This window comes from Cetorhinus maximus, chromosome 15 (assembly GCF_964194155.1).
Source record: "Cetorhinus maximus chromosome 15, sCetMax3.hap1.1, whole genome shotgun sequence".
NCBI lineage: Eukaryota > Metazoa > Chordata > Chondrichthyes > Lamniformes > Cetorhinidae > Cetorhinus > Cetorhinus maximus.
This window is the reverse complement of record NC_135893.1, coordinates 21,428,224-21,446,585: the sequence shown is the minus strand read 5'-3', so window position 1 is coordinate 21,446,585 and position 18,362 is coordinate 21,428,224. Positions and strand designations below refer to the sequence as shown.

At 41.7% G+C, this 18,362-nt stretch overlaps 1 protein-coding gene and 1 long non-coding RNA gene across 2 annotated transcripts in view; one reads left to right on the top strand and one right to left on the bottom strand.

Annotated features, from left to right (window-relative positions):
• The window catches only part of LOC144690479 (uncharacterized), a 30,923-nt gene that overhangs the window by 4,122 nt on the left and 8,439 nt on the right, over nt 1–18,362 (bottom strand). The gene's annotated exons all lie outside the window — the stretch shown is intronic.
• On the top strand, nt 1,308–16,609 carry LOC144690477 (putative beta-lactamase-like 1). Its single transcript, XM_078558008.1, has 6 exons — nt 1,308–1,431; nt 2,166–2,275; nt 6,407–6,564; nt 10,561–10,808; nt 11,778–11,883; nt 15,555–16,609. Exons 1-6 carry the CDS (start codon nt 1,326–1,328, stop codon nt 16,525–16,527), a joined length of 1,701 nt encoding a protein of 566 aa, XP_078414134.1. The 5' UTR covers nt 1,308–1,325; the 3' UTR covers nt 16,528–16,609.

The following is an 18,362-nucleotide window of genomic DNA, read 5'->3' as shown; positions in this document are numbered from 1 at the left end:
CAAACAGCTATTTAATACTGAAAATAAGCAACCTTTGACAATGGAAAAAATGCTTGTGATTCAATACAATGGGCCTGGGTTCACACTACATTTCTAAATGCTGCAAAAACATTAAAAGGGTGTCAAAAACCAACACTTCCAGGAAGTAGGACATGCTTTCAGAACCCCTAGGAAATAAATTCTGTACCTACAGAGCTCATTTTCTTCTTTCTAAATCCACTCCTGCAAAAATTTCACTTTTGTATACTTCGAATCATGACCTGTCCCTCTACACTCCCATTGTAACTACTTCTTTTTGTGAGTCATGCATGAGGTTATTGGGTTTCAGTTTTCACAAAAACAAAAATTTGAATTCTGGAATATGAAAGCATGAATGAAAACCATGAAATCCAATATAATATAAAGGGTTTTTAATTTTTTCAGTCACCTTGAATGGACGGCCGCAGTGATTGCCCTTTAATCACTAATGTTTTAAATCTGTATATTGTTTATTAGGTTGTCAATTTTTCCAAGTTTGCTGGTTGACATATAGGAACATAGGAGGAGTAGGCCATTTGGCCCGTCAAGCCTGCCCCGCCATTCAAAAAGATCATGGCTGATCATCTACCTCTACGCCATTTTCCCCACTATCCCCATATTCTTTGATGTTATTAGTATCTAGAAATCTATTGACACTGAGGGAGCACTGCACTGAACATGCTCAGTGATTGAGCTTCCACAGCACCCTGCGGTAGAGATATACGAATCAATGTTATCATTAGACAAGCCTGAGCTGCAGTCTCTCATTCATTCATTTTTTGGGAAGCGTTCCTTTCATTTCATTTGCCTAAGAATCATATGAAGCTATGCAATGTATGTTGCAAAAATAACATTAAAAATTGTTACTTTGAGAGTTATCATTCTGTCAATTATTTTGATGTGGCATAGATTAGAATTAGCGTACTGCAATATATGTGTATGCACATCCAAACTAAAGAGAGGCTGATTTGACCTTTTGTAGTCAGACACTGGTCCATGGTGTGTCAAGGGCATATAACACGTTGACCCTCATGATTCTGTTTTTCTGCCACAGGGCAATCTTGGGCAGCCTCTAGAGTTTGTTCTGTTTGTGCAATGAGGCTAAGGACTGCTGTGAACTTTTTAACCTGTCATTAGCAACAAGTTCTGCAAAGCAAGTACCCTTTCAGATTATAGCAGTTTCCTTTAGGATTCAGAAATAGTAGGAATGTAGTAGCCAGTGATGGAGGACACAGGCCATCAGCTTATAATGTGTTCTTGATTTGCAGCAGTGCACTGTTGGGCAAGGTGTGAAGAAAGGCCTCATTATGGATTTGAAATGGCCACATCTTGGAATGGCTTTCTTTATAATTGTCTCCATCACCATGACTTGCTGTTTTGTGTGGCAGTACAAACTTCCAAAGAAAGACAGCGGTAAGTGCAAGAATGTTTGTCATTACGTGGAACTGAGGGTTGCTATTGTCATTAGTGCTGTTACAAAGAAAAAAGGCTTGCATTTATGTAGTGCCTTTCACAACCTCAGGATGTCTTTGCAGCCTATGAACTGCTTTCAAAGTGTAATCACTGTTGCAAATGTAGGAGATGTGGCAACCAAGCTCCCGCAGAGAGCAATAACCAGTTGACCTGTTTCAGTGATGCTGATTGAGGGATAAATATTAACCAGGACACTTGGGAGAACTGCTCTTCTTCGGAGTGGGATCTTCTACACTCACCTGAGGGCTGACCGGGTCTTGGTTTAACATCTCATCTGATCGTGCAGTGCAGTGCTCCCTCAGTACTGCATTGGAGTGTCAGCCTGAGTTTTTGTGCTCAAGTCACATGAGTGCGACTGTGACCCCACCACTTTCTGACCCAGAAGTGAGAATTCCATCAACGGGGTCACGGCTGATGAGCATCATAGGGTACCAATTTCCTGCTCCCAGTTGTCTCGGATAGAAAGCCTAGGTAACCTCTGGCTATTTTTCCTGCTGCTACCTCCATTTGCTCCTCTTCACTTGTGAGCTGTCCTTCACCACTGCTCCATGCTGAAGCTCATTACTAAATTGAATCAAGTATTACGTTTGCTGCTCAGTTGACCATGTTATTTCCTAGGAATTTGAGTTCTTCAAATGAATTTCCTTGCTGGGTTATGTTTCTGTTTATTTCAGATGAATTTAGCTTGTCCAAAGAGCCTAAACCAGTTCAGATATGCCCCAGGCATCCCAAGCCTGTGACATTGGTGCACCCTGTGCCGATTCTAAAAGAAGCTCTTGAAAAGGTTAGTAACTAAAATATTAATGTTAACGTTTCAAGTCCGAATGACCCTTCAACAGAACTTCGGGCATTCGGACTCGAAACGTTGACTGTGTTCCTCTCCGCAGATGCTGCCAGACCTGCTGAGTTTTTCCAGGTATTTTTATTTTTGTTTTGGATTTCCAGCATCCGCAGTTTTTTGCTTTTATTTTAAAATATTAATGTGCCTGTTCTTAAAAGCAATTGGATAGTCTAGAATTCAGGGTAAGGTTCTGGTCAAATTAGAATTTTACACTAACTGTTCATCTTTGGGAAGGTACTCAATTCCAGGCAGGTTGAAGGGATTGCTAGAAAGAAGCAAAAATAGTGAAAAATGTTTGTACAATAATGGAACCCAAAATGACATTTTCCAATGAAAAATTGTTTGAATTAGATGGAGATTTCTTCAATGTGGCAAGAGAAAAACCTCAGAATTGTAAAAAAAAAAAATAACATTAGAAATTGTTGCCTTGAGAATTGTCTTTCTGCCAATTACTTGGACGCAGCATAGGTTGTAATTAGAGCACTGCAATGAATGCTACTGATGTGAATCAGCACATTCTTTTTTCTTCAGGTGAAGCTGGTGGGCGAGTAGGTTTTTTTTTTCTTCAAAATATATCTGCTCCTAGGATGTGGGCAACACCAGCAGGGCAGAATTTCTGGCCCATCCCTTGTTCCTTGAGGGCATCAAGATTTAACTTAAGCCTGAAGGAAATGAATCATTTGGGCTTTCACAATCCAGCAGCTTTCATAATCATGTTTATTCTGGTGCCAACCCACACATTACAAAATGTATTGAACACGGTTTCATGACTTGTTACTATGGGATCGCTAGTCCAGTATCATGACCACTAGACCAATGAACAGCATTTTCTACAGGGACAATCAGAATCATATATAAAATGCCTCGGTCTATCTACTCCTTTACTCCTGAAAAATTTTACTGTTAAGTGTGCGTTTCTTCTTAATATTCCTCCCAAAATATATTAACTCACGTCTTTCCACATCAAATTTAATCCAATATTTATATGCCCAGTGAACTAACCTGTTTCAGTTTTCCAAAAATCAACCATACTATTTTTGTCATCTGCAAATTTTAATATCCTATGCTCAAGCCATGGGATGTGGGTGTCACTGGCTAGGCTAGCATTTATTGCCTATCCCCAATTGCCCTTGAGAAGGCGGTGGTGAAGGTGATGGTGAACCGTCTTCTTGAACAGCTGTAGTCCAATGTAGTGTAGTACACCCAGAGTGCTATTGGGAATTCCAGGATTTTGACCCAGTTCCAAGTCAACATGGTGTATGGCTTGGACAGGAACTTGCAGGAGGTGGTGTTCCCCATGCATCAGCTGCCCTGTCCTTCTAGGTGGTAGAGGTCACTGGTTTGGAAGGTGCTGTTGAAGGATGCTTGGTGAGCTGCTGCAGTGCATCTTGTAAACACTGCTGCCACTTTAAGTCGGTGGTGGAGGGTGAATGTTTAAGGTGGTGGCTGGGGGGCCAATCAAGGGGGCTCCTTTGTCCTGGATGGCGTCGAGCTTCTTGAGTGCTTTTGGAGTTGTACTCATCCGGGCAAGTGGAGAGTATTCCATCAAACTCCTGACTTGTGCCTTGCACGTGGTGGATAGTTTTTGGGGATTCAGGAGGTGAGTTAGTCACCTCAGAATTCCCAGCTTCTGACCTGCCCTCATAGCCACATTATTTATATGGTTGGTTCAGTTCAGTTTTTGGTCAATGGTAACCTCCAGAATGTTGATGGTGGGAGATTCAGCGATGTTAATGCCATTGACCGTCAAGGGACGATGATTAGATTCTCTCTTGTTGGAGATGGTCATTGCCTGGCACTTGTGTGGCACGAATGTTACTTGCCACTTATTAGCCCAAGCTTGAACGTTGTCCAGATATTGTTGCATATGGACACGGACTGCTTTAGTATCATCAGGATTTGCAAATGGTGCTGAACTTTGTGCAATCATCAGTGACTTCTGACCTTGAGATGGAGGGAAGGTCATTGTTGAACCAGCTGAAGTTGGTTGGGCCTAGGACACTACCCTGAGGAACTCCTCCAACGATGTACTGGGACTGAGGAGATTGACCTCCAACAGTCACAACCATTTTTCTTTGTGCTAGGTATGACTCCGATGAGTGGAGAGTTTTCCCCCTGTTTCCCATTGACTCCTGTTTTGCTAGGGCTCCTTGATGCCACACTCAGTCAAATACTGCCTTGATGTCAAGGGCAGTCACTCTCACCTCAGCTGTTTTGACCAAGGCTGTAATGAGATCAGGAGCTGAATGTCCATGACGGAACCCAAATGAGCATCAGTGAGCAGGTTATTGCTGAGTAAGTGCTGCTTGCCAAACCTTCCCATTGACTTAATATCATGCCAACATATTGGGTTTACTTTCCCTTCATTTTTGCCTGAAGTTTGGTGTCATCTAGCCCCCATCCCTTGCCATACAGCCTTTGGTAAGGGCTCAGAAAGTTTTCAGATCTATTTTGAAGCTTTATAAAGACTGGAACAATATTTGGCTGTCTATTCAGTCTCTACATAGGCATGTCCCTTTAAATTTGAGGTGCTTTCCAGATTTACTCCATGTTCATGAGTTTCGTTGCTGCTGCAAAGAACTTGTACCAATTATTCATATGACTCAGACCCACAGACTTGCCTACAGTCAGCACAGTGTGCTTTTCCTTGGCTCAGATGTTTTTGGGAGCACAAGATTGGGGCTATTTGTAAATGGTATAGAACTGTAATATTGCTGTTATATTGCCAGTGACATGAAGCTATGTGAAGTAATTACAAGTAAAATACAAGATTTATTAAGTATTAGGGTTGATATATGGCAGGTTGACGTTAATCTGGATAATGCAGATAAAAGCAAATGTAAGTGTAATGTGAAAGGATTCTGATTTCAGTTAGGTTAATGGAACTTCGCGATTGAGTTAAAAAGTCTCTACTGGCAAAGGCTGATAAATAAAAGGATTGGGGAATATTCATAAATCATTGCTTGAAAGCATTTAGTCAGTGGAAATCACGAAAGAATCTGGTTAGAAAGGATTCAGTGAAAGGCGACCAGGAGGAAAGAATACTGAGGGAAAATATGATATAAGTCTTCGAAATAATGAACGGTAAACATTTAACGGACATCTTGCTTATATTATGCTTTGACTTCAATGGAAATAAAAATGGATGAAGCACAAAACAGGCTGCCAACTCACTATAACACATATTACACTTTCGGACAAAGTCAAGATCTACCCCATCCACTCAGGAGTTATCACATTTCTCATTACACGTTCACACTAAAATTATGGGTATAATTTTACATTGCCCATCTCCCCGCACCCCCCCCCCCCAAATGGGTTTATAGGCAGGGAAGGGGTGGCCTTAAAACTTTTTGGATGGCCCAACCCACCAGCTTCCCACGAGCCTCAACCTCTCCACAGTTTTATGCTAGGCCAGCCTGTTCATCCATGCCCCAATTTAGGCCCTTAAACAGCCAATTATTTACCACTTAAGGGCCATTTGTTTCACACCCAACCTAAATTTTCAGGCTTTCGGGAGGAGTTCAGGGGCAGCGGGGGGGAAGCTCGAAAAATAAACCTGCTCAGTCCTCAGGCATGAAGGGGTGTGTGGGGGATCGCCTCCATCCGCAGCCTCCTTTTAATGTTGGGCGCCCCCATGGCCCCTGCAGGTGCTTCCCCCCGCCAGCCCTTGGCCTCTCCACCAACACCCCCACCCACCCCACTGGGCCTCACCTCTCCACCCAGCCCTGAGACCCCACATTTACCTGACCCTAGACTCCCAGGATTTAGATTCTGGGGACTGGTTGTAGCTCTAGTCCTGTCCACTGCATCTTCTGGTGCTGCTGGGACTAGGGATCTACCAGCCAATCAGATTGGCTGGTAGCTCTCAGAGGTGGGGCTTCCTCTGAGTAAGGGGTAGAAGTCTCACCTCCAGCCAGTTAACACTTGTTGGAGAGTTAAATGGCTGCGGGGCAGGCAGTATCGCGCTGCTGACTTCTCTGATGACAGGAAGGGAAACCCCGCCATCCTAAATACTCTCTTCGTCTTTGAGTATTCAGAAATAACAGTAAGACAACTAATTGTCTTTTACAGGTTGACTTTCTGTTACGCCATCAAATACACACAATGAGTCTGCCATCCATTTCAGCCATTGTAATATATAATGATACTGTGCTGTGGACTGGAAACTTTGGGAAAAGAAATGCATCTGACGAGTTTTCACCCCCGCCAAATGAATATACTGTTTACAGGTAACTTTACAAATCCTATTGGACGCCTTAGACCAGTCCTACTTTCCAGATTAAATGATTCAGTGAATAATTCCATATTGCTTATGTAAGGCACTTTTTCCTGTGGCTACGCCATAAGTGACGTTTATTTACAAAAGATTTTATTTCATAGATAGGTTTAGATGGAGGCCCTTCAGCCCATTGATTTCACAGTTATCATCTTATTACAGTACAAGCTGCATCTTAAATGAGAGTGACAAAGTTTAAACCATCCTTCTTGACAATGCTGTACAGATGTTGATTACTTCCTTTGTAAAAGTCATGCTTCCAGACATTAATCCAAAACTTGCCCTTCAGAATTCTGAACCTGTGCTCTCTTATCCTATATCTTTATTATGTCCTATTGTCTGGGTTTACTGTCTCTGTTTTAATTATCTGATATACAGTGCTTGTTTCAGCTTTGATTCTGCAGGTTTGTTTCTGCCCAAGTGGTCCACATTCTTTCTGTTTCTCTGTCTAAATGTATTGAACTTCATTTGCCATTGATCAGTTGAAGCTTGTACTCTGTTGAGCTCCTGAGCTGAAAATACACCCTAGCCTGGCATTATCTGTGAGTTTAGCTCACTTGAATTGACACATCACATCCTGGTCATTTTGGTATACCAGAGAGGAAATCGCAACAAAATTCCCTGGGGAACCACACTCAATATCTCCTTCCATTTTGATCCACTTTGCCTTACAGTTACACCCCCCCCACCTCCCCCAACCAAACTTCATTCTCTTTAGGCAGTACTTATCTATATTTAGTGTACGATTTCCACTGTGCATAATTTATAAAGAAATGTTCTCTTTGGAACAAAGGAGATTGAGGGGTGATTTGACGGAGGTGTACAAAAATATGACAGGTTTAGATAAAGTGGATAAAGAAAAGCTGTTCCCATTAGCTGATGGTGCAAAGACAAAAGGACACAGCTTTAAGATTTTGGGCAAGAGATTTGAGTGGATTTGAGGAAAAACTATTTTTCGCAGCAAGTGGCATTGACCTGGAACTTGTTGCCTGTGAAGGTGGTGGAAGCAGAAATAATCAATGATTTCAAAATGAAATTGGATGGGCACTTGAGGGAAATAAAATTGTAATATGGGGATAGAGCAAGGGAATGGGACAGACTGGATTGCTGTACAGAGAGTTGACATAAACTTGATGGGCTGAAAGGCCTCCTTCTGTGCCATAATGACTCTGTGATGTGGCAAAATTTTTCTTTTTCCTTTTTTTCATTATCCTCCTTTCTTTCCTGCTCCCTCTATGACCAGGACCTGTTTTCACCACAAGGTGCTTTTTCAGACTCTTACGCACTCTGACTCATGCAGTGATGAGCAATATTATTCCCTGAGGTGCTCTAATTGCATTCACAATGTTACTGAATAATACTTATTACACTAAGTACAGTAGTCTTTTGTTTCCTGCATGAGCATTTACTACTGGTAAATGAAGGTGAAAAATCTGAAAATGTTTGCAGCAATCACAATGATAATTCTGATGAGTTACTGTAGGATGATACTTGGATGTCACAGCTGCAGACAAAAGGGCTAACTGAAGTCATGGTGTAACTGCTGAATTTTGCATTGATTTAAGGACTTGCATCTGTAAAACACACATTTATCAAAATTATCTTGAAGCATTTCACATGCAGCCAATTACTTTGAAATGCTGTGACTTTACAAAAACAAACGTTTCTATTTATTTATATTTTCCATTCACTTATATAATGTTCACTCACATCTTTCACCACCTCAGAATGTCCCAAAATCTTTTGAAGTGTAGTTAGTGCTGGTCAAGACACCAGGAGAACTCCCCTGGTCACCTTTGAATAGTGCCATGAGATTTTTTACGTCCATCTGAGAGGGCAGATGGGAAATTAAGCCTGACACCAGAAACTTGGGTGCATAATCGACGAGATTTCAGTGCTGAAGTGCTATGTTTTGGATTAGACATTAAGCTGAAGCCCTCTCAGACGGAGGAAAATGACCTCATGGCATTATTTGAAGGAGAGTAGGGGAGTTCTCCTGGCCAACATTTACTCCACAACTGACCACAACAGATTATCATGTCATTGCTGTTTGTGGAAACTTGCCATGTGCAAATTGGCTGCCGCACTTCCCTCCATTACAGCAGTCACTACACTTCAAGAATAATTATTCGACTATAAGACACTTTAGGACATCCTAAAGGCCACGAAAGGTGCTGTATAAATGCAAGTTCTTTCCTTTTCTCCTTCAAATGTAATAATCAAAAGTGTTTGGCAGAATATCTGATGGAGCAAGCCAATGGTAGAAGCTGACTATTACTGAGAAGCAAGTTTTTATATTCTCTGTAGACTGCTTGCAGAAAGTGATATCCTTTGATATCAGACTGTCTTGAACTGTAAATGGATTTCATTTCAATAGAACAGTTTTTTTAAAACAACATCAGCAGCATCTTTAGTACTGTTTCCACTTGCAAGGGACTTTTTAGGCTGGAAGATATTTGGAAATATGACTGGAATGAGAATTTGTAACTGATCATAACAGCCTCTGTCAAGTATTTTGAAGGGTTTGAATTCTGGAAATGATTCAAATGAACAGAGATTGGATAGGCTGGGGTTGTTATCCTTGGAGCAGAGAAGGCTGAGGGGGGGACCTAATTGAGGTATACAAAGGTATGAGGGGCATAGATAGGAAGAAACTTTTCCCTTTAGTGGAGGGGTCAATAACAAGGTAAGGGGCAGGAGGTTTAGAGGGGATTTGAGGAAAAATGTTTTCACCCAGAGTGGGGGATATCAGGAACTCACTGCCTGAAAGGGTGGTAGAAGCAGGAACCCTCACAACATTTAAGAAGCATTTAGATGAACATTTAAAATGCCATAGCATACAAGACTATGGGCCAAGTGCTGGAAAATGGGATTAGAGTACATAGGCGCTTGATGACTGGCACAGACACAATGGGCTGAAGGGCCTCTTTCTGTGTTGTAAGCCCTATGACACTATAAGACCTGGAGATGGTTGCTTGACCAGGAGCATAAGATTCTGAAGCAGTTAGGTGAATGAACGGTTCACTCTCCCACATTACAACTGTTGGGGTCTCAGCAACTGCATCAGAGACATTGAATATGTGTTCACAACTCCAAGTTCCAGGAAGGACATCAGATTAAATCCCCAGAGGGTGAGACCTGGTGTACTCCAGCTATAGTGCAGAATGGCGCAGTATGAATAAAAAATAAGCAACTGCTGGTCTAGGCATTGGGCCAGATGTCACTTTCGTAGGCCAAGTCCAACTGAGGAGACAAGAAACTGTGAAACATGCAAAGGAATATGATAACAATCCTAAGATCGGTGTTAATAAATGATCCACCAAAGGTACACATGATAGTGTGTACACCCTTCTACTGGTAAAAGCACAAGTGGGCCAAGACAACTGGAGAGTAGGCCATCTTAGGCTCATGGTTTCACTGGGTTAGTTGGTGAAGGACTATTCAGGATACCACTCGTGATTGGGAATGAAAGTAGGACCAGCTAGACCTGTACCATTCCTGCTGAGAAATCATATGAACAATGGGCATGTTGTGGCTAATTTGGTTATAAAAGAGAGACCCAGGGCCAGGCATAGGCTGTGGTTTCAATACAGTGTGGAAAAGAGTGGTAATCTAAATACTGTGGGTTCCTTGAACAGTCAGAGGTCACATGTTAACCATGATGGACGGCACATCTGGATATCCAGATACAGTAGTTCTTGTGATCATGGATGCAGATACCATAGCCAATATATTGCCAGAGATGTTTGCTTAGCTCATGTCCAAATTAGAAGCAAACCTTTCTCCTCCTCATTCAAAGAAAAACGTGGAACAGCAACAGTTAATTCAACTACTTTCATTGTTAAAAGATGTACTCATGAGATTCCTCCTTAATACCAGTAAATGTGTAACGCGCTGTGATATCAAATTCAATGAAAATCTCAGAAAAAAAAAACTTCTCTTATTTCAGGATTGCGAGCATTTCCAAGATATTCCCTGCGATAATGCTGTACAAACTCTGGCAGGAAGGAAAAATTACATCTCTGGATGACCCACTAACAAAATATGTCAAAAACTTTACAGTTAAAAACCCACTGGGAAACTCAAAAGAACGAGAACATATACATGAGGCAAAAGGCCTGGTATTTCGTGAGAGAGGGGAAGCCGCTACAAAAGTATCATCTGTGACCTTGAAACGGATGGCCAGCCAGCTGTCGGGTAAGGAAAGCATTTCACAAAATATACCCTTGAACAAAATGCTGCTTTAACTGATACAGTAAATATTGCCTAGTTAATCTTCAAACGTAACAGTGTTAAATCAAGAAATAGAGTTAACATGGAGTACGTCAAAAAACGAGCCCAGTGCACACCTTAGCTACCTATAAGCAGATGTCATATATTTACAGATGTGAAGAGTTTTACGAGTCAGAGAATATATTGGAAATTTGGCATGAATTTCAGGGAGTCCCATCCTGTGAAGTATGCTAACCTATGGGCCCAACTTTGCCGCGTGCTCTCTCTCGGTGAACTACATACCTTAAAGGAATTTAGACAGTACCACAAAACACAAAATTATTGAACCATCCTCTGCAAACATGCCAAGACATAAACCTCAATTAAGCTCGCAAATAGTTTCACAAGAGCTGGCACAACTCCAAAAAACTGGCACATCAAAAACAGACTTCAGTAAAGGTCTATGACCCTACCCACTGTTCCAAGGCATCTGATGCATCCAGTGGAAGACTGTGAAACAGCCAAATAAATTTGGCCCCGTAATATTTAATTATGTAAAGAAATATGGTTGACTCTTAACTGCCCTCCGAAATGGCCAGTCAGCTGCATCCTAACCCTAATGCTGATACAGAAAAAATACTGGGTGTACCTATATCATCCAACTGCAGCGGTTCAAGAAGGCAGCTCACCACCATCTTTTCAAGGGCAATTAGGTATGGGCGAAATATCCTGGCCTTGCCAGCCATGCCCACACCCCAAGAATGAATGAAAAATATCAAGTTTGTTCTTAAATAAAATTGGTTTCTTTACTTGTTGCCTTTTTAAATCCTCCAGTTTCGTGATCAGGATTAATGTACCTAAAGATTTTTGATGGCGTTCCATTTGTGATTACTCCTAAGAACTTGTTGGCTTTGGATACAGAGATATTTAAATCCCATATGAAATAATTTGCAGGGCTACCCAGGCGACTCAGGTCAACAAGTCTGCTCTGGGATGGGGATACCGAAATGGCACTGAATCTTCTGCAGGACGATTTACTTGTTGCGGATCCTGGCACAAGGTTTGAGTTCCACTTTTATGCCATCCTCCAGCACTGACAAAAAAAAAGTAGTCTGAAATTTTCAACTTTGCAAAGAATTGATGACCAATTAGAATTTATGGGTGTTTCTAGATCTTTAAAAATAAAATGACATCTAATGAACCATCCTTATCCGGTTAAATATTCCAATATTTCTTGAATCTATGTAAATAGTTGATGAAGCCGTTCATGAGAGTAGCACAACAGCTCTGGCTTCAACCCACCTTAAACAAAACAGCCAGATGAATCTCTCATCTTGCTGCAATGACAAGTAAGGGCACTTTTAATCTGGTTTTCATCACAGGCAAACCGTACAAAAATTGCTTCAAAATATAACTGACTGGGATTTTACTGCTACTATAACTAATCTGCAAGGCTCCAGTGTGATTATACTGACAGACAATATCCAGCGAGTGTGAGGTGGAACGTGTGTTATGTTTTTACAATGGGAGTTGCACCTCAGACAGGAGTCCTGGTGCATTTATGGAATGATATTGCAACGAACCCACATCCGAGACAAATTGAGTCAAAGCAGAGGGTACATTACGATAATCGCTATTATTAGTGCTCTTTGCCTGAAGAAATTTTCTAAGCTCGACTGCCAGTTACTGTGCACCACTCAGCATTATGTGCAATGACTCATCTTACAGTAACAGAGCAACACCTGAGCAACGTTGTGAGATCACACTTGCGGCTTGCGGCCTCAACATTAACCCATGCATTGTGGGGGAACTGGCGACAGAATTTTGTGCATCAGTTTACTTAGTAGGTCCAATTTTACAATGTGATTTTGGGGGCCTGAGCATGTGTGAGCTTCATAACCAGTGTCACTTCGCTGGGTATATGACTGCTAAGTAAGACCAGTTTAGTCAAGCTTCATAAAGCTAGGCTGTGGTATTGCATTTAAAGTTTCACTTTTTCAGCTGAGAACACCTTGGTATTTCTGCACATTGTTCTGCCTTTTTCTTCAAGCTTTACTTTGGCTGGGTTATATTCACATGTACAGTGCCACAAACCCGCTGCAATACAAGTCTTGCCTAAGGCAGTTGAGAGCACAAAACTGGCTGCATCAATTCATATTGTTCCATAACTTGGACAAGGAAGATCGCTTCATAAGCAGACATTATCTGCAGGTGTAAAGATGACTTAGCCTTATGGCTCCAGTGAGATTCTATACAGCCTGAGTGCTGAGTGATTGTACTTGGAACATCTTGGAAGCCACTCACTATTATTGTCTCCAAACAATTCCCCAAGACCAAACATCCAGTTGTCATTGCGTCCCTGTTGGAGCACAAACCAGTCTTTGTATGGGACGTGTAGGGGTCTGGCGGTTGGGTGGAAGGGTGGGGGCGTGGGTGGGGGTGGTTGTTGGCAGCAGATGAAGATGTTCCTGGATTCCTGGAGCTGTCACTTGTTCTGTATGGATGACTTTTTTTTGTGTGTTCTTTCTTCCCTGATCACAGAGATTGGCTGATAGACTTTACAATCCATCATGACCCTAGCTATCAGCTGTGAATCCTGAAAGAGCCTGTGCAGTCACTCTACATATATTTAACGCATTGCCAATATTCTTGTTTTCAAGGGAGAACCCTCCCACCCCGAAACCTAATCTACAGGCTCAGTACCATCAGACTATGTTACCGCTGTTGCCTTCTCAGACTGTCTTATGCCCTGTGCATCACCAGTGCAAAACCTCCACCTAAAGAGTCTCTATCTCTGGGTAGGTTCCTCAGGGCTAGTGATTGACAGTGAGAAGATGAATGATGAACTGGATGATGATGTAGTGGTGTATCCAGAAGTTGAACACTGTGCTACTGCTTCTTCTTTCCTGTTCCCCTCCTCTTTCTCCACTGCTCTTTGCTGCCTTGCATCTTGAATGCAAATACAAGGTGATAGGTTAGAAAGTGTGCTGGACGATGTCAAAAAATGCTTTTCATAGCGAAAGGAACAAGAAGAGTCTCCTTGCAAGAGGCCTGGCTGTGCTTCCACCATTGAGCAGAGAAATGAGGCAGAAGGTGCAGGACACAGGGCCCCTCATTTCTCCAAAAGCCAGAGTATGGGTTGAGTGACTTCCCCCCCTTCCAACCCCCCCACAAGCAATCGGCCCTCTTGCTCTTGAGGGACCTGGATGCCCCCAACCCCCACCTCCCTGTCTCTGCCCCATGCCCCGGTCTGACTCTGGAAATATGAGCAATCTTCTCCTGAGAGAAGAGTGTAAACAATGTGGGTGAGGCGAAATCCGATTCAGTGCATGCAGCCAGCATTCAAATTGAAGGATAGGATTTGGAAGGAACTAAGAACAAAGGGAAGTCTGTGAGTGAAGTTACCTGCACAGGTCACCTGGGTGAAGCACGAATGGTGTGTTAATCAGCCCTGTAAGATAATGGGCGAACCCCATGAGGACAATTAGTGTTGTAAGAAAATGCATTCAGGGCAGGGCAGATTGGCACTGTTGAGGACTTCATTGTTTGTGATGTAGTTCTGATACTCTGATATTCATAATGGAAACACTCCAGCAAGATGCATTTGTTTTCTGTACCTACAATTCTGACCCATACAAGAGAGTGGCAGTGACAACTGCTCTGTATACTTGAATTTTGATAGAGACATATAGTGAATGATTTCACCAGTCATGCTTCAAGAGGTGGCCAAAGAAGATGTTGGCTTTGGACAGTTGATTGTCCATTTGACAGTGGTATCATTTGCGATAATGCCACCTAGATAGGTAAACTGTTCTGCTACATTGAGGTTGCTGATGTCAATGCTGATTTGTAGTGGATTGTAATTTCTTTGGGGCCACGGCTGGTACAGCACTCCTGCTTTCTTTAGGTTAATTGTAGACCAAGGGCATTTGCTGCCTCAGAGAAACAGCTTACACTCAGCTGCATTGCCTCTTCTCTGCAAACTACAAGATCTTTGCCTATGAAGAATCTGCCATCATCACCTTGAGGACAAGGAGTGATGTATCCTCATATCACCCTCTGTAAACCTAGCTGCCCTAGGTTCTGATCCTGGTGGTGCTGCTTGTTCTCGGTGCCGTGGCTGATGGGGGTTACCTCTCTGTTCTGCCCAGCAATATTTAAATTAGTTGATTTTGGTGTTTCTGATGGGTCCTGCCATGAGCCAGTTGGTGGTTACAAGCTGCATTCTGTGGTACTTTGAGCAGTGGATCACAACATTTAAGAAGTATTTAGATGAGCACTTGAAACACCGTAGCATACATGGCAATGGACCAAGTGCTAGAAAATGGGATTAGAATAGAAAGGGGCTTGATGGCCAACATGGACATGATGGGGTCGGGCCTGTTTCTGCCATAACCCATGAATCCGTTACTGAGGAATACAAATTGTTTGGCTTTCAGGAACAATTTAAGAAAATCGGGGAGACCTGGTGACCGGATTATATAATCAGTAACAAATGTATAAATAAACAACTCCCATTTTAAATGTAGATTTAGGATTTCAGAATAACAAAAAAAGGCACATGAAAATCACAACAGAAAAGGCATGTAGACATATGTTGTATTGTTAGTAAGTAGATGCCGCATTACTTTGATTTTATTTGATGTGTTTATGTAAAGAAACAAATGTGTAAAATCAATCACAAGAAGTGTTATAATAACTGAATGACAATTACAATTCTGTCTTTCTTAGATGCCATTACAGTAATTTGGCATTTTCCCTCCTGGCTCACGTTCTAGCTAAAAAAGTTGCTGGGTCAGAGTATCAGCGCTGGATTACTGAGAATATTTTAATGAAAATAGGAATGGAGCACACTGGATTTGAGTTTACACACTCAGTCCGTTCCCAGCTAGCTGTCGGTGTTTACAGCAATGGTCAACCAGCACAGCTATACGACCTTGGTTGGTACCGACCCTCTGGCCAAATGTATTCAACCACTGCGGACCTGGCTAAATTGGCTATGGTGCTTTTGGGAGCTGTTCACAGACATCTTCTGCAGCCTGACACCATTAAAATGATGCTCACTCCAGTATTCAGGTGCTCTGAGGATTACTTTGCCAGCAAAACAGGAACACCATGGGAAATTGATGAACTGTTTGGATATGACATCATTAAAAAAGAAGGTGACTTGGATGGTTACTCAGCTACGTTCTCCCTGGTCCCTAAACTCAAACTGGGATTCATTATTTTGATGTCAGGTGCCCGACCCCAAGAGAAGGACTTGACTACAGGGGTTTATAATTATCTAATACCTGCAATGGAGTCTGCGTTTCGACAAAGCAACAGGGTTCTTTCTCCACCTCCCCGCTCTAAGCCTTATGTCGGTTACTACACGTTTGCAAACTTGACCTTTTACGAGATAAAGAAGGACAAGAATGGAGTATTAGTGATGCAACAATTTGGCCCTCATATTGAAAGGTTGATACCCGAGAGATACAGGACTATCAAGCTATGTTATTTAGAAGAGAGGGTGTTTCAAATTGTATTTGAAAAAGAATACCCATGTGTCTTGAAATTCAGTACAGCTTCAGTGTCACTTGAAGCTCAAGATGGACAACTGTTTAATTTCTTTCAGTTCAACAGGAAAGGCCTATCTACTGGTTTTGATGCTCCGGGTCTTAATACATACAATATCCTCCGCATAAACCAAAAACCGAAATTTTGAGAATTGACAGACAGATTGTGGAGCTGAAAGAAAAATACTGCAGATGCTGTAAATCTGAAATAAAAACAAAAAATGCTAGTAACACTCAGCAGGTCTGGCAGCATCTGTGGAGAGAGAGAAACGAGGTTAACGTTTCGATTGTGGAGCTATTTTAGGAACATTTAAAAAGCTACTTTTTATAGAGTTAAGAACCTTAGAAGTTCTGGAACAAGGAAAAGGCCAGTTGGTCAATCAAATCTTCTCCATGCAGAAACCGTCTATGATTACACTCTCATGAGCTACCACCAAAAGTTGATCCCTACTTAATGGAACGCTATGGCTGGGAATTTCCTTGGAGATGCTCCCACTCCCCTGGCGTGATCCCTGGTTACAACATGGTGGTGGAACAGCAGCAACTCTGAAGAAACACAGGTTGGGAATTTCCTCAGTTTCCTCCTCAAAAAATGCTGTTAAAGTTTCAATAACCTTCAAGCATCCTTCTCAAACAGCCATCAATCTGGTTTGCTTTTCAATGAGTCACTTGGTTCAGAATCAACTACCATCTCTGGGAGTCTGTTGGAAGCAGACAGTGAATGAACACTCACAATAAGCATACCCTTTCTTTTTGTGCTTTTCTTTTAATGTCATTTTGTTCTGCGAGATAGTTCAGGATACATGGTAAAATAGTGAAGCTTGATTTTAAATACCGCTCCTTTGTGTATCTTTGGATAAACGAGAATCCAGTTGTGCTGCTGCTCCTTCTTGTAATGGTCAGCACATTTTCATTCTAATCATCAGACTAACAGTAATTTCCTTCAGTACTTCACAAGCAGCAAGCAACTTTGCTGTATATATCTTAGTAACACACTAATATAGAAATGGTTTGAGCAAGAGATCATTGTCTGCTGATCTAGCCTACCCTTCCAAACCTCCAATCAGACTTAGTTACTGTGGTTCTATAACTAATTATCCTGAATCCTGATTGCTAACTAGAATTCACATTTGCAAATCAAGGTTTGGTTTAACATCACATCTGAGAGGACACCGACCCAGGTGGTGAACAACTGGTCTCCTTGATGAACACACAGTGGAAGGGACAGGAAAATCCATCATCACTGTCAACAGGAATTCATCCAATTATTCTTTAAGCCCGACATGGTTTACTGTTCAGCTCTGCTAGTAAGCCTGCCTAAATTTCTACCACTCTCCTACTAAAAGTAATGTGGCCTAATTTCTTTTGATACCCTTAACATTAAGTTGTGTTCCCTAATCCCTAATTTCTGTGCTTGACAGCAGAAGTTTTACAGTTCTAATTTCTTTGTATCCTTGAAAATTTTAAGGACTTTATCAAGTCCTCACACATTCTCCTCTCTGCAAGAGAGTAAAAGCATCGAATAGCCAATTTTCCTCACACACTGGCTCTCTAAGTTCAGAAATCAATCCCCCCTCTGGATTTCCTCTAATAACTCTATATCTTTTGCATGATATGGAGACCAAAACCGAATAAAGTACTTCAGATGAAATCTCACCAAGCATATATAAAACAGTCTGCGCTATCCAAACATTTTACTTGATATCTTCACTGCCTGCGCATACTGAATTGAGGATTTTAACAGCCTAAATTTTAAAAATGAACTTGTATTTATATAGCGCCTTTCACATCCTCAGGATATTAGAGCCGATTAAGTAATCAGATATGTAGCCACTGTTATAATGTAATCACAATCCACAAAACCTATACTGGTTTCCTACTCCATTACCTCAAATATATTAGTGTTAAATATGTAGTCTACACTGTTTTTCTTCTTAGTCATAACTTTACATTTTTCTCTGTTAAGTTCCATTTTCCATCTCTT

Excerpts from the sequence above, each read along its gene's own strand:
- LOC144690477 (XM_078558008.1), top strand. The coding sequence starts at position 1,326 with ATGGATTTGAAATGGCCACATCTTGGAATGGCTTTCTTTATAATTGTC. Across the intron at positions 1,432-2,165 it reads ACTTCCAAAGAAAGACAGCG|ATGAATTTAGCTTGTCCAAA; the intron begins GTAAGTGCAAGA and ends TGTTTATTTCAG. Across the intron at positions 10,809-11,777 it reads GATGGCCAGCCAGCTGTCGG|GGCTACCCAGGCGACTCAGG; the intron begins GTAAGGAAAGCA and ends AATAATTTGCAG.